This window comes from Plecotus auritus, assembly GCF_963455305.1.
Source record: "Plecotus auritus genome assembly, chromosome: 7".
NCBI classification, from domain to species: Eukaryota; Metazoa; Chordata; class Mammalia; order Chiroptera; family Vespertilionidae; genus Plecotus; species Plecotus auritus.
In genome coordinates this window covers 132827652-132844870 of record NC_137774.1, presented here as the reverse complement: position 1 = coordinate 132844870, position 17219 = coordinate 132827652, and the positions used below count along the sequence as shown (strand labels likewise).

The window sequence follows — 17219 nt, the reverse complement described above, 5'->3', positions numbered from 1 at the left end:
CAAAAGCTGACCCAGAGGCGTGATATTGTTAATTCACTGAACTACTACTACAGCTCTTTGGACTGCATGTTATAGGAGATAATAAATCCCTGGGGTGGGAATTCTGTTACTGTCTTACACAGACAGCCTTCATTTTTTGTAAAGCTTATATTGTTAGAGGGGTGATGTGATACATAAAATGCAAAACTATTAGAGGAAAACACAAAATACTTTTAGTGCCCCTTGATTAAGAGAAAGCACATAACAACTATTCCCTCCTTGGCAGCCTAACCTATCTACATCAAAATGTGTTCATATCTCTCCTAGTAGTTCTTGGCCTATCTCTGCCTTCCACTTCACAGGCAAGCTTCTTGAAAGTTATTTTACTTCATTATTACTCTTACTATCTCCACTTCCTATCCTATCGTCCTCATTCCTCAAATGGCAGTACTCTGCTTTTCTTTCATCCACACTGCTCCATCAACCTGCTTTCAACAGAGTCACCAATGACTTCTGTGCTGCCTACCCAAGCACAGTTTTTACCTCTTATCTTGTTTGACCTCTCCACAGTGTTGATACTATTCACCAGGCCTCCCTGACACCGTACTTTGTTGATTTTCTTTTCCATCTTTTCATCTTTATTGCTGGCTTCTCCTTATCGACTAGTCTCTGAATGTTAGTGTTCCTCAGTGTTCTTTCCTCATCTTACACACTCTTCTCAATTAGTCTCATCTATCCCTATGGCTTTAGTTGCTACCTATAAATTAATGATGCCCACACCTATACACCTCTCTCCCACGTAACTAAATGCCTGATGGACAGCTCCATTTGAATGTGTTGATGATGCCTTAAACTCAACATGGCCAAGCCAAGTCATCACCTCCCCCTCATATCTCAGGGAACGGCACTACAACATGCCAAGCTGCCCAGGTCAGAACCCCAGACATCAGGATGGGTATCTTGACATCTCCCTCCTTGGTCTCGCACATAACATGCATTCCCTTGGCTTGCAATGTTCTCCGCTTACTTTGTCACATGGAGAATGCCTTCTCGTCCTTCATGACCCAAATGAAAAGGCAGCTCTTCTAGGAAGCCTTTTCTAACTCTCTCTACCTATAAGTTGCTTTCTTCTCAGCATTTCCTTCTCTCTTAGGACACATGTCTATGACAGCTTTTATCATATTGTTTATATCACCTGCTTGTCTGAGTAGACTATGAGCTGGAGAACAAGAACTGTCTCACTTATCTTTCTATGCAGGGCACAGTAAGGTTGTCAATAAATATTTGTTGAATTAATTAATGAATGGATGCATAGTAATTATTTGTTGGATAATTGATTACATTAACGAGAAAAACATAATTAAGCTTTCATGCCTGATAGGAAAATATTCCTTCTAACACAACACCTTTGTCAATGATTGGATAGCAAACCCACATAATTTTTACATTTAAGATTGAAAAAAACTGTAGATATCCAGATTAGCTGCTTTAGGGCTCACTTGTAATTAGCAGTACTGATTTTCCCGGTGACAGTTAACTAATAAAACCTTTCATGTGTTAGTTCTTTCAGTTAGGTTAAACAATGCCCCGAGGAATTCAAGTAATATTATTCATTTGCTTACAAACCTTTTCCCCCTTAGATTAACTTCAATCCAATTCAAATCAAATTAGCCCAAATTCGAAACTCCAAATGAATAGAATTTTAGCACATTCTGCAAGTTTGCTTTGTATCTCATTATTTCATTGCATTCTGCATCATACTTTCGTAGCAAATACATTCACACATCTGGCACTAAATCGGGGGTTTTCCTGGCTCAGTAATCATTATTATCACTGGACATTGCAGGAACTGCCATGTGGATGGATTAATGTATCCTTTAATGAAGGAGAGTAGTCACTTTAAGAAATGCTAATTGTTAAAACGCTCTCTGGACTTCTAGTTCAGTAGGCATAGTTACTATTTGTAACAAATGTCCTCACAATTGCATTTCTGGTTATTTTTCTAAGGAATATTTGCACAGGTTTTTAATAAAGTATATTAAAGAAGTTTCATGAGAGGTTTTGGTTTGTTGGAAACATGCACACCCTCTATCTCCTCTGTGCTCTCCTATGTAGACATGCCATGGCTCATTTCATACAGTGACTTCAGTGTAATGTGGCATCAAATGAAACCTGGATTCGAATTATGTTAGACCTCAAATGGAAAAGAGCTCTGAAAATAGCTGGGAAATCTCCAGGTCATTAGCTGTAAGTAGAATCATAATTGGTGAGGGGTTACTCTAGCAGTTTGGAAATAAGCTGATGAGTTAATTTTCCTGTTTGTGGCAGATAGCGTCTTAAACTTTGAAAGAAATTATTTGAGACATAAAGGCAGGGATAGAAATTCGTCAAGATTGTTTCAGAGGGAAAAGTTTGCCATTGTTCTGAAATATTTTTTTTTAAATTCTTGTTAATCCACATTATTTTGGGGAGCTTTGCCTAGGAGGAAAACTGATTTCTTATGTTCCCTCTTTTTCAGGTCCTACTCCCATACCTTTAAACTCTCACGAGGGATCTTTTGGGAGGGTGGAACCGAAGTGGGCAGACAGAAATTGAATTGAAAATAAACTCTCCAGAAAGCACCACCATCCTGGAAATGGTTCTGTCCGAATGGGTTCTTTGAGAGGTGTTCTGTTTCCATCAAAAACTTTCAAACGTTCACTGTTCAGGACTCAAAACCAGCTGGGAAAAATGTTCAACATTTGAGGTATTCAAAAGAAAGCTTGAAGAAACGAAAGAAACCAATTGCTCTCTGGACCACTTTAGGAGAGAGTTCCTGGAGAGCCTTCAGGGTTCGTTCCTAACCCTTAAAAGTCTGTCCAAACGACGTTCTCAAACAAAAGGAGTACAGGAGGCGGGGGGCCTGATGGTGCCCAAAGCTAGGCGTCCATGTCCTTTCTTCCTCCTTTCTCCCTTTCTTCTCCTTCATCTCTACCCGGTCCTGCGCGCCTCCCCCCGGCCCCCTGCTGCCCATCCTTTGCTCCCCCTCCTAAGCCCCTGGAGGTCCCCAGGGCCTCCACGCCCAGCAGAGGACCCAGAAGGTCCCGGGCTTCTGCGCGTCTCCACACTGACGCCTCCCTCTCTGCCGCCCTGCTCCTCGCTCCGTCCGCCCCCTCTTCCCGGCAAAGGGGAATCCCAGCCAAGGGGGCCGCCCCAACCTCGGCCCTCCCCCTCCTCCCGGGGACCCGCCGGGCCATAAAGCACCGGGCCGGGCCGCCCAGCGCAGCAGCCAGCGCACCAGCTCCGCGCAGCGCCCGGACGCCAGCGCCGCCCCCGACGGCACCGTGGACGCCGGCCCCGCACCAGCCCCGCACCGCGCACCCTTCACCTGCGCCGCCCGCCCAGGGTCCCACGCAGACCCGCGCGCCGCCCGGGGACACCGAGGCAGGGCCAACGCCGCCGTCGCTCCCGGTCGCCCGCGGGGAGCAGGGAGCGCCAACATGCTGGCACCGCGCGGAGCCGCCCTCCTCCTGCTGCACCTGGCCCTGCAGCCCTGGCTGGGGGCCGGCGCCCAGGCGCCCCAGGGTAAGTGGGCTCGAGGCGAGGCGGGGCGGCCGGCCCCACACCCCTCATGCGCGAAGCCCAGCGCCGTCCCGCGCTCCCCTTGGGCGAGTGGAGGGACCAGCTTGGCGGCGTGGCTCCCGGGGCCTCGCTGGGCACCTCTCTGTCCCTCTGGGGTCCCAGTCAAAGCGTTCTGGGTATAGTATTTCTGGGACTCCATTATCCACCCATGAAATAAATTCCGTAAACTATAGTTTGGGGGATCCAAAACTGATTTTCAGTCTATGCAAAAACGTGGGGTTTTCTTCAAAGCTGACCCACCACATGGCCTTAGACCCCTAACATACCTCGCCTGGAGTGCCCCGCCTGGAGTGGGGTGAAACCCGGGTTCTGTCCCCTGAGTCTCAGTCCAGCTGGCCCACCCTCTCCCTTGCCCCCTAAATCCTTCCGTGGGGCCAGAGCGATGTTCACCCACATAGTCTGAGACCTACCTCCCAGGGAAAGGCGCAGCATTATTCCATTTGCCCCGCCACACGCCTTTTTCTGCTCTGACTTTGCTTGGACCCCGAAACCTCCTTAGGGGGTTGGCTTCGTCTTGTGATTCCTAAGATAAACAGAAGAGGAAGGGCTGAGAAATCCATCTTTCTCTATGAAGAAGTAAACATTCGATAAATACAATAATTGAAAAGACATCTGGATAAACCTCAAACCTCTTTGTGAGATGGGGTGAAAATAACCATTAGGCAAAAAGGACTTAAGCTTTAACAGATTTTTTTTTTTTTTTTTTTTTTTTTGGTAAAGGCCGAAAGGAAGAAATTGTTTTAGCAAGAAAAGATCTTAGGTGATGGCCTTCATCTGTTTGAAATTGGTGCCCTGGGTGATTTATTCCTGATTAAGGAAATACAGCTGGAAGAGACACAACTTAAAACTTACTCCTCACTAAGCTAGAATGAAGCTTGCCTGTGAGGGCACTCTCAAACCCCTTCGCCTCCATTGCAGTAATCACCGCTTAAACTTTGCATTTCACCAAATAATGTATTTTGATTCCGGATCAGGCAACCAGGATTGTGGTTTTAGGGGATACTGTACTGCTTTTAGTTTGCATTGATATATTTGAAATGCTATAGTCTAGTGGTCGGCAAACTCATTAGTCAATCAACAGCCAAATATCAACAGTACAACGACTGAAATTTCTTTTGAGAGCCAAATGTTTTAAACTTAAACTTCTTCTAACGCCACTTCTTCAAAATAGACTCGCCCAGGCCATGGTATTTTGTGGAAGAGCCACACTCAAGGGGCCAAAGAGCCGCATGTGGCTCGCGAGCCGCAGTTTGCCAACCACAGGTCTATACTATTTATTCATTGTGACCTTGCTTCTAAGAAGGTAAGAAAAAGCTTTTTCAAAAAAATTGAAGTATAATTGACATATATTAATTTCAGGTGTATATTCAAAAATTGTAATATTGAAAAGTGATCACCACAATAAGTCTATTTAATACCCATCACCATACATAATTACAAATTTTTTTTCTTGTGATGACAACTTTTAAAATCTACTCCCTTAGTAACTTTCAAATGTGTGGTACAGTATTATTAGCACAGTCACCATGCTGTACATTAAATCCCAGGACTTATTTGTTTTATAACTAGAAGTTTTTACCTTTTGGTCCCCTTCACCCATTTCACCTGCTCCCCCAACCCTGACCTCTGGCAACCACAAATCTGTTCTCAGTATCTATGAGCTTGGTTTTTTATTTTTTTAGATTTCACATATAAGTGAGATCATACAGTATTTGTCTTTTTCTGTCTGATTTATTTCATTAGCATAATACCCTGTAGGTCCACCTATGTTGTCACAAATGGAAGATTTCATCCTTCTTTATGGCTGAATAATATTCCATTGTATATGTATACCGTATTTTCTGTATCCAATCATCCATTTGTGATACTTAGGTTGTTTCTATATCTCAGCTATTGTAAATAATTCTGCAATGAACATGGGAGTGCATATATCTTTTCAAGTTAGTATTTTTGTGTTTGTTTTTAGATAAGTAGCCAGAAGTAGAGATGCTGAATCATATGGTAGTTCTATTTTTAAATTTGAGGAACCTTCAACCTGTACCAAGTTACATTTCCACCAATGGTGCATAGGGTTCCCTTTGCTCCATGTCCTCACCGACTGCTTATTTTTTTTAATTAGCCTTTCTAACAGGTGTGAAGGGATAGCTCATTATGGTTTTGATTTGCATTTCATTACTAATGTTGAGCAGCTTCACATATACCCATTGACCATCTGTATATCTTCTTTGATATTCTGCCCATTTTTAAATCGGATTGGGTGTTTTGTTTTTTTGCATGAGTCCTTTATATATTTTAGAGATTAACTCCTTGTCAGATACATGATTTGCAATATGTTCTCACATTTAATAAGTTGCTGTTTCATTTTGTTGATAAATCTCCTTTGCTGTGAAGAATCTTTTTTTATGAGAAAGTTAGTTTGTTTTTTAAAATCCTCACCCAAGGATATGTTTATTGATTTTAGAGAGAGAGGAACAAGGAGGAGACAGAGAGAAAGAAATGTTGATGTGAGAAACATCTATCAGTTGCCTCCTATATACACTCTAACCTAAGATCAAACCCACAACCTAAGTATGTGCCCTGACCAAGAATTGAACCCACAACCTTTTTGGTGTCAGAAAAGTTGCTTTTTCACATATTTCAAAAGTTTTCATATTGCAGACATGATTAAGCAGGTTTGAGTTTATGGGTATAGTATTTTGCGTTATATGAATTTTTGACATTTGAACACACAACTTCCTGGTGTGCTGCTGGTACGGATTTTGCTTATGCTTAGAGAGAGCTACCTGTATTGTGGAGACTTCAAATTAGGCTGTACTTTCTAAATTATCTAGTTAATGTAGTTGCTGTAGATTATCTGATTAAATCAAGTTTCTGATAGATTCTTTTATTGAGTTAATTACTCTTGCAATTATCAGCTCAATTGGATAATTTGCTTATCTCCTTCCTCCTCTGAGCTATCCTTGTTTATCTTATTAGTATGTATGAATTCAATTTTCATACCATGGTAGTTGGGCTCATTGATAGCAGTAATTTCAGCTCTAACACTAGAAGGTTGCGCTTAGATCCTGGTGCTATTACTAAAATGTAATAACATTAAAAGAAAATTATATATCTCATTTCCTTTTCAAAACACTCTCCAAATTCATTACTAACTAATTCCAACTCTGCCGCTTGAGAGAGAAGCCAGTGGATTAGACAAACCAAACAGATTGAAGTTTGGCAAATTTAGCTTGAGCTAAATTATGGAAGTGATCATAGTCAAAATAAGAATCAGCAGTTCTTGAGTTTAGTTATGAATGCAGTTCTCTCACTTTAAACACACATCCCTTTCCCGAAGATGCCTTGTCCTGAAAAGAACTTTTAAACATATTGCCATATTGCCCTCACTGGTGGAAATGTAACATTTCCCATTCTCTGCAAGTTTAAAAATTTCTGTTTCTCTTTTGAAGTAGAGTAGAAGTCTTCTAGTTTGGGGAAAGTGGAGTGCTAGGGGAAACATAATAGATATTATGCTTTCCTACACGTCTAGTAGTAAATTCATTATTGTGTAAGGTTCTTCATACCCGTGAAAGAAACGATACAGATTCAGTCTGAAGATGGTTGTCTTTTAAAAAGAGTAAACATTCTTTTTTTTTTTCCCCCTAGATTTTCCAAAAATTGAAAGGGCTGCCTAAAGGGCAAAAGGAAGCAAGAGTAGACATTCTTAAGTTGGTTTTTGCCTGTTGGCTTTATAACTTTTATTTCTTTTTCTTATTACAAATGCAATACCTGTTCACTGTTAAAATAAAAAAAAGGGGGGGGGACTGGGTAAACAGAAGGAAATTTAAATATTTATAACTATACAACCCAGAGACAGCTACTATATTGTTAGTATTTTGTTGTGTTGTCTTTCAAATCTTTTTCTATGCAAGTATATATTTCAAATGGGATCCTGTTATATGTATAGTTTTATAATCTCTTTTTTCCACTTAATATATCATCAACATCTTTCCATGTCTATAAGTAGTCAGCTGCACTTCCTTTTTTAATACATAATATTCCACTTTTTGAAAGGGCCAAAATGTATTTATCCAGGGCTCTAAGATAAGTTGTCCCCATTGTTTTGATATTACAAATAATGACAGCCCGGCCAGTGTGGCTCAATGGTTGAGTGTAAACCTATGAACCAGGATTCCCAGTCGGGGTCCAGGAATATGCCCAGGCTGCTTGGGCTTGATCCCTGTGCAGGAGGCAGCCAGTGGATGAGTCTCATCATGGATGCTTCTATCTCTTTCTCCCTCTCCCTTCCTCTCTGAAATCAATGAAAATATATTTTAAAAACCCACAAATAATGAATTGTTGAACAATTGCAATGCCATAGGGTGGCTTAATCTCTGTTGAGCCCTTCTTTCTCCGCTAAGGACACTGTTTTCATAACAACGTGCTGTGCCCACAGAGCCTCCGGTTTCTCACCTCTTCATTGGATTTTTGACATAATCCTTCCTTTACTGAAATTCTCGAATTACCACTGGTGGTGAATATCTTTGTACCTAAGTAATGTACCATGCTATCCTTTATTTCCTTACGATAACTTCTGTGAATAGAATTCCTAAATCAAAAAGCATGTATGTCTTAGGGCCTTTGATACTGTTATTTCAACTGTCTTCAGAAGAGTTATACTAATTAGATCTTACCCACCAGTATATGAGTTTCCACTTCCCTGAACCCTCATCAACAGTAGCTATTATTGTATTCATTATTTATGCAATTTAGTGAAAATATTAAGTTAGCAATTCCTTCATCATTAGTGAAGCATATGAACATTTACATATATAATTATTTGCATTGTAACTCTTTTTCTGTAAATTGTTTTTTCATGGTTTTTGCCCATTTTTCTATAAGGATGATTATTGATTTTTAAGAACAATGTGTAATTATGAATACTACTACACTTTTAGTAACCAGATTATTGTATCCAGGAGACAGCTATGGAACTGTTCAAACAATATTTGCATAAAACAACAGAAATGCTAAGTAACTTATAGTGAGTTAGACCCAAATTTGGCCATAGCCTTTTAAATAACTCTAGATGTACTCTCACATACCTTTCTTAAGTATTAAAAAGTTGGAGAGAAAGTGCTGCTGCTTTGAACAAAAGCAACTTATTCTAGTTTTTGTAAACCAACTCTATCAGTTAAGTTACAGTTAGGAAATAGAGACCACATTGTTTTGTTTCTGCATTGGGATTTTTTAACAGAAATATTGGAGAACTGTAAGTGCATGAAGGGAACTTAAGTCGCACAAAGGAAGCAAACCATTTTTCTGACACTGTCTCCCACCACATCCATGCTTTCTGCTGCGTCCCCTGTGTCATTTATCAATGACCAGGAAAATACAGTTGGCTCTGGTCCAGGAGAAGACTGAGGAACCCCAAGGACTCCAGACATTCTCTGGATGGGGACCTAAGAAAAGCCATGACTGGGATGCTCTCACCTGTTCCCTTTACTTGAAGCTTCCAGTGCTTTGCCCAGTGGGCATTTCCAGAGCCACTTCTTCAACCAAATGCACTTTGGGGACTTGCAAACTCAGTCTTCTCTTGGAGGTTATAACCTAGTGATAAATATTCTGCTATATCTCTTCTGGTTCCAAATGGCCAGCCACTGTAAGAGTGACAAGACCTGGGGAGTTGGCAATGTGGAAAATGACCACATTCGTTTACGTTACTTTATAGCTTTCTGTCCATTTATCCCCGCTCAAAAAAAGGTGTTTGCCCCAAAGTTAAATATTTTACTGATTATCTCTTTCTCTCCATTCTCCCCAGTCTTTGACCTTCTCCCATCCTCCAGCCAGAGGCTGAACCCAGGTGCCCTGCGGCCAATCCTGACCGACCCCACCCTGAATGAGCTCTATGTGATCTCCACCTTCAAACTGCAGACTAAGAGTTCGGCCACCATCTTCGGCCTTTACTCTTCAACTGACAACAGCAAATATTTTGAATTTACTGTGATGGGACGCTTAAACAAAGGTAAGCACGTTTGCAGAAATCATTTTCTTAAAAATCCTCTTTTTCTATTCCAGGATTTGAGGTATACTTTTCTTAAGATGGTTCCCTTGTACAGTTTTTTTTTTTTTTTCTCATCCACTGTTTCAGTTTTTAATACCAAATTCTTCTCGTTGTACATTTACCTATACAGAGAGAGCGAGTTGATGTTGGGAGAAAGAATGAAGAATTGCTTGTGGCCAAAATGCCCTCTGATATTGTCCCTTTTGTTATTCTGAATCCAGTTCTGGAAGGGACAAGAGCCAGGGCAATTAGGCCGTTATCTTAGCTCTGGCTGCTTATAACAAACACCATAGCCTGGGTGGCTTCAACAACAGACATTTGTTTCTCACAGTTCTGGAGGTTGGGAAGTTCAAGATCAAGGTGCCAGCAGCTTCGGTTCCAGGTTAGGGAACCTGGGTCCTGGCTTGTAGACAGCCACCTTCTCACTGTGTCCTCTTATGACCCTTCCTCATTGCGTGCCACTGGGGGAGAGAGAGCTTTTTGTCTTCTTCTTCTTAAAAGGACACTAATGCCATCATGGGGGTCCTACTCTCATGACTTGTCTAAATCCATTTATCTCCCAAAATCCCACTTCCTAATACCATCACATTGGGGTAGGGCTACAACATATGGATTTGGGGGGACACAAATATTCAGTGCGTAACCATTTGTATGTCCCTTGGAAGCATGTGGCTTCGCAGACCTAACTCCTAGCTCTGCAAGTAGCTTCCTGGACTTGATGAAGAGACTATACCTCAGCCAGTAAAACTAAATAAACTGCTCTTTTCCATCTGTTTCATGCCAATTTACACAGACCTGTCATCTGTTTGGTCCCTTTACTGTCAAATGTTTTACTGTCAAAATGAGTTACTGCAAGTACTAAAAATTACTCTCAAAGAATAAGGTCACTACTTTTTCTTCTCTTTCCCTTCCACCTATGCCTTGGGGACAGCACCTGTTCCTGCTTATTGAGGAATGAGACAGATATGTGTTTTGCTTTTAATAATAAAAAATGGGCCAGTCCTTCTGGCTAGATTTTATATTTATTTCGGTTTGCTTTACAAAGTACATAGATACTTACAGTGCTCCAGACTCCTAGTTTCTAGTTGTGATGGAACACCTAAGTCAGCAGGCGTTAGGAGCTGGAAGACATGCCTAATTCTTAGCTTTCATGGGACTGTAGAGTTAAAAGCAAGAAGGAATGAGGTGTGAACCCATTCTTTTATGTCAAATGCCAACGTCCTCTCTTCCTTTTCCCACTCCACTCACAAGTCTGATTTCTCTGTGCCTCACAGCCTCTCGGGGGTGAGGTTTCCCATATTGGAGTCTGGGGACATGGTTCATGGCTCTGCATGGTTCATGTTTCAGCCATTCCTCCTCCCTTTGCCCCATCAGCAGCCCTGATGGGAGGCAGTTTCGCCTGTCTCCTTGCCTTGAATCAGCCCCATTTTGCCTCCCATCTGTTGAAGGAACTGCTCATCTTCTAACAGCCCAGCCACTCTGTTTGTGATCGGTAAACGTTACCCGTCTTCATCTAAAAATCAGTAGCTTCTCATAAAACTGTCTATTTAAATGCATGGAAGATTTTTCTTTTAGCTCTCTCAGCCTAGTGGCTAAAAGGCCCTCTGTAGAGTGAAAAAAACTCTGCAGCTAGCTTTCCCCCTCCCCGAATCTCACCCTCTACTCCTGAACTGGCCAGTGTGGATGAACCCACTGTGGAAAGGCCATTGCCTGGAAACACAAGGAAGCAGCTTACCTTGCACTGATTCTGTTTAGTAAGCAGGGGTAAAGCTAGATATATGGGCAGGTAGATTGATAGATAAGGGGATTGTTAGTGTGTTTCATTTGAAGAACCAGCAGTCATGTGATTCAGCTGTAAATCCCAGCTGATCACCATATTAGAGGAGAAGATGAGAGGAATGCTGAGCACCTCTGCACCCTCCAACCTATTAGAGCAATCGATAGCTCTTAGAAAATATATTTTTTAAAAAGAGTTTGAAAAGAATCCAGAAGTGAAAATTCTCAGAAAACAAAGAGGAATTTATACTAGTATTAGAGTTTGGAGAGTTGAAGAATTTCCCATAGAAAAGTTTCACTGGAGCAATAGGAAAAAGTACAGAGACTTACCATCACTGGTGAATCTGAAAGTTCTAGGAAGGGGCAGCAGCCCATTCTGATTGAAACAAGAAAAAGTCTCTGAGTCCAACAGGTCCAAGGAAAAGACATGACATATGGTTGTGACTCCCCGTTGTGGTATTCAGGTGGCCTGACATAGTTTATGGAGGGTGGGGGAAGAATCTTCTTCCTAGAAGGTGAGCCCCAGTCATTAATCAACTGGCAAGGCTCAGCTGATCTGTCCTCTTGATTTGCATGGAACACAGTGAAACAGTCAGAAGAAATCAAGATGTATCTCTATTGACTTAAAGCATATGAGTAGGAAATGGGACCCGCCTTTCCCTCCGCGAAAGGCAATAAATTGGGAGTGGGTGACTACACAGACAGTGTCAAAGAGCAGGGCCCTTGGAGAGCTCCTACAAGAGACTAAAGTGTATCCCATGAAGACTGTGAATAAGTTTGTCACTGGGCAATCTCCAAGTCATCTCACCACGGTGGCCTCATTGTTATTTGCAGAGCATAACTTGGGTCAAGTTATGCCTGACCCCTGAGGACTTTTGTGGCTTCCCATTCCAAACTGAATAAGGTATAAACACCCCAGCTGTGCTTTCAGGGCTTTTCACTGCAGGACCCCCACCCAGCCTTTCCTCCCTCCAACCCTCCATGCAGCCTATACTTCATCTGGATGGACCGGCTGCCATTCCCTGAACCCAGGCATGCCGTCTTTCCTTCTCTATCCTTTGGCTCTTGACCTCTGCTCCCTCCATACACATTCTGAAACATCATCTCCAGATAACCAAAATCCTATATATGAAAGACCTACCTCAATCTTCTTCTGACACCTTTCCTTATATGACTTTGTATCTCTGTAGAAGACACTAATCTTAGTGTTTGTCTTGTGCTTGAATTACTTCTAGGTCTTTTCTCTGGTAGGTTGTAAGCCCCCTCAAGGCAGAGACTGAGCATCCCTTAAATCATCTTTGTGTCTATTGCTGCACCAAGCACAGTGCCTCATACATGGACGTGGTTCATGAGCAGATTGAACAGAATAAATAGAGGCTGAGAAGAATAGCCTTGTTTGTTAAACAAGACATACATGATTGTGCACATTCTGGAAGTACAGAGTGTCTGGCATGTTGAGGTCTGATTTAGGTTCGTTTTTGAATGAATGAGTGTTGAAGACCATTTGGATGAGAATAAAAAAGAAATATAGGTAATACTTCTGATAGAAATTATTTATCAGATTATTAGTAACATAATCTTGATAGAAATAAGCATTCTACAGAAGCCATCTGACTGAGTAGATGATATGGTTGATGCTTTTCTAGTATCTGGCATGGAAGCAAATTTCCAGTTAGTATCCTGCTTTTGAGTTACAGTTAAAAATCTTATAACTGTGCCACCATGAATACATCTCTGCTCTTAGCTTCTATTGCTATCTGTGAAGTGGGGATGAGATAAGAGCTGCCTCACAGGTTGATTGCAAGAAGTGACTTATATAAAGTATAATAACTTTTTTATATTGTGAAGCTCAATAGAAATGTCAGGTTCTTCTAGAACAGTGGTTCTCAACCTTTCTAATGCCGCGACCCTTTAATACAGTTCCTCATGTTGTGGTGACCCCCAATCATAAAATTATTTTTGTTGCTACTACATAACTGTAATGTTGCTACTGTTATGAATCGTAATGTAAATACCTGTGTTTTCCAAATATCTGTGTTTTAGGCTCTACAGCAGCAGTTCTCAACCTGTGGGTCACGAACCACAGGTTGAGAACCGCTAGCAGGGTTGCCTAAGACCATCGGAAAACACAGATATTTACATTACGATTCATAACAGTAGCAAAATTACAGTTATGAAGTAGCAACAAAAATAATTTTATGGTTGGGGGTCACCACAACATGAGGAACTGTATTAAAGGGTCGCGGCATTAGAAAGGTTGAGAACCACTGTTCTAGAAGGAAGGAAAGAATAAGGGAGGGAGAGATAGATATCTGTGTACTATTTAAGCAGCTGTCTTCCAAAGATGATGATTGGGTGAACTCTTGATGAAAGCTTCCCCTTTAAGAAAAAGCAAGTGAGAAGAACTGCTTCATTTGTTGTTTTTACTTCTTTTTCAATTACAGTTTACATTCACTATTATTTTGTGTTCATTTCAGGTGTACCACATAGTGGTTAGACAAAGTGTTCCCCCTGATATTTCCAGTGCCCACCTGGCACCATACATAGTTACTACAATTGACTATAATCCCTATGTTGTACTTTACATCCCCATGACTATTTTGTAATTACCAATCTGTACTAAGAACTGCTTCCTGAGCCCTAGCTGGTTTGGCTCAGTGGATAGAGCATCAGCCTGTGGACTGAGGGGTCCCAGGTTCGATTCCAGCCAAGGGCACATGCCTGGGTTGTGGACTTTATCCCCAGTGGGGGATGTATAGGAGGCAGCCGATCAATGATTCTCTCTCATCATTGATGTTTCTATCTCTCTCTCCCTCTCCCTTCCTCTCTAAAATCAATAAAATATATATTAAAAAAAAACTGCTTCCTGAGTCTTAATCTGATCTCCACAGAAGAACAACTTGGTGCTGTGAAAGTGAAGGGAACCCCAAGATTTTGCAGTAATTACTGGAGAGTGTCAGTCAAGCTCCTAAGTAAGCGTAAAGGTAGGAGATGTCAGATAGTTCAGGGCAGTGATTCCGAAGGCTATGGGCTAGAGAGAGATAGCTTTGGAGAGTTGGGAGAGCTTAAAAATTAGAATTTGGAACCCAATAATGATGGGTAAAAAATGAGGCACCTCAAATATTTACAATAATATTCATGGCACCCTTATGATATACCAGGACTGTGTGAAAGGCTTGTCAACACTTTTTCCCTTTTAACTTTCACTATTCTTATGAGGTGCCCTTGAATGAGTTCAATTTTAAAGTGGCTATATGCAAAAAAATGAAAGAATTTTAGTGAACTTTAGGACAAATGCCCAGAGTGTTAAATTATTATTCATGTATTTATGATTACCTGGAAAAGAAAGCTGGGATTATTTGATGACAAATGGGTTTACTAAATATAAGTCATGCCAATCATTTTTTGTATGTAAAGTTTCTGAGCTAACAGATCAAAAAGATGCTGTGAGCATAATATATATTGACTTCAGAAAAGGTATAAGTTATTCATTATACCTTTCTGAATAATATTAAAAAGAATGAGCTAGATAAATAGTACTGTTAGGAGTTGGTAAGTTGCCTTATAGAAAAGTATCTAGTGGTTTTGACAAGCCTCTATCTTGGGCATTTAACTGTTCAACTTATTAATGATTTAGATGAAGACATGGATAGTATTTTATCATGTTGGTAATTGGCCAAAGCTAGAAAAGATGGTTGAATATATTGAATGCTATGATTAAGATTTATAAGGCCCTATCATACTGGAAAAATATGCCACCATCAGTCGGATGAAATTTAATAAGAAAAAATGTAAATCTACCATCTAGGAGTAAAAAGTAAATTGCAGAAGTGCAGGATGTGGGAGACCTATCCCAAGAGTTCCGATCAAGGAGAAACCAAGATGGTGGCATAGGTAAACACCTAAACTGCTGCCTCATACAACAATTTCAAAACTACAACTAAAAAACAAAACGGACATCATCCAGAACCACAGGAAGGCTGGCTGAGTGGAAATTCTACAACTAGAAGGAAAGAGAAAAGCACACTGAGACTCAGAGGAACTTCAGGAGGCAGAGGTACTGAGATGTGCGCACAGAAAGGACTGGCAACTGAATGCACTGGCTGGCTTTCTCAAGCGGGAGGGAGACAAAAGCTCCCAACTGCGCTGAACTCCAGTTCCGGGCGAGACTCTGGGGACCCAGACTCATATGGGGTGAAACTGGACTGTCAGGAAAGAGAAAAGCACACTGAGACTCAGAGGAACTGTGGAAGGCAAAGGTACCGAGGCACGGGCAGAGAGGGTGGGCAACTGAGTACGTGGCTGGCTTTCTCAAGCGGGAGGGAGACAAAAGCTCCTGATTGCACTGAACTCCAGTTCCGGGCAAGACTCTGGAGACCCAGACTCATTCGGGGAGAAACTGGACTGTCTGGCAGCGGGCGGAACTCGAGGGCGACTCTCTCTCAGAGGTGCTTGCAGCGATTACCACGGGATACTGAGACACAGGGGCCTATTAGGGCAGGGCTGACAGGAAACCAATGCTGTCTGCTCCGCCCTGAGACTCCGCCCCATCCAAGCTGAGCACAGAGGCTTTTGCAGGTCTTGTCTCATAAGGGTGTCCAGCACAGAAGTTCTCCCAGTGTAGACACAGCTGGTCCTCACAGCCAATTGGCCTGGAGGTCAATTCCTCCCAGTGATACCAACAACAATCAAGGCTTAACCACAACAAGACTGTGCACACAGCCCGCAAAGGGGTGCACCAAGAGTGTCCACCTCAGGTAACTGGGGAGTTTGAGCCACTGGGCCCTATAGGACACCTAGCAAACAAAGCCACTCTATCAACTCCGGGAAGCAGCCAAAATGCAGAGACAAAGAAACAGATCACAAATGAAAGAAATGGAGGAAAGCAAACGACTGGATATAGAGTTCAAAACCACGGTTATAAGGTTTTTCAAGAATTTTCTAGAAAAGGCCGATAAATTTAGCGAGACCCTTAAGGATATGAAAAGGACCAACTAGAAATTAAGCATACACTGACTGAAATAAAAAAAATATTATACAGAGATCTAACAGCAGACTAGAGGATCGCAAGAATCAAGTCAAAGATTTGAATTACAAAGAAGCAAAAAACACCCAACCAGAAAAGAAAAAAGAATCCAAGAGTTCTGGTCAACAACATTAAGAACCAATCAGTGTTGAGCACAGCGCCTGATGTAATAGTTGCTCAAAAATGTTTGCTGATTGAATGGACAAGCAGAGACTGATGCAATGGTTTTAAAAAGTTTCTTAAATTATAGTTTTGTTAATGCATATATGTGACCATATAAGGGAGCTAATAGTCCCACTGTACTCTGAATTGTCCAGGCCACATCTAGGATATTGTGGCTAGTTCTGGACACATTTCACAGGGACACTAACAAGTCAAAGATTACCTTGAGCCCCATTTTTCACCACATTGTAAGTCAAAAAGTGAAAGAAAATAGAGAAATAAAAGAGTAAGACAGAAGACGTGAGAGAAGTAAAAGTTGACTTAAAATGTGAAGAATATCATTTGGATTTAGAATAAGATTAAGTCTGTCTATAGCTCTGAAGAGTAAAATTAGGACCGTTTGGTAGAAGTCAGAGGGAACAAATACTGGCTCTGTGTTAGACAAATCTTAGAGGGAAATCCAAAAGTGCAATGGTTTTCTCCACACAGTAATGAGTTCCTTGTTACTGGAAATGTGGTGGTAGAGGCGCATTTGTATTGAGGGGATCTGTGAAGTGAGATGTTAAGCAGGATGACTTACAATGACAATATTCTGTGGCTCTTCTAAGGCTA

General features: G+C 41.5%; 1 protein-coding gene across 1 annotated transcript in view; it reads left to right on the top strand.

The window, feature by feature from the left end:
- The first annotated feature begins 3234 nt into the window (after nucleotides 1-3234).
- Nucleotides 3235-17219, top strand: part of THBS4 (thrombospondin 4) — a 52853-nt gene continuing 38868 nt past the window's right edge. The window contains exons 1-2 of the mRNA XM_080680102.1: nucleotides 3235-3543; nucleotides 9401-9604. Coding sequence (XP_080536228.1) covers nucleotides 3459-3543; nucleotides 9401-9604 — 289 coding nt within the window. The 5' untranslated portion in view covers nucleotides 3235-3458. The remainder of the gene's footprint in view (nucleotides 3544-9400; nucleotides 9605-17219) is intronic.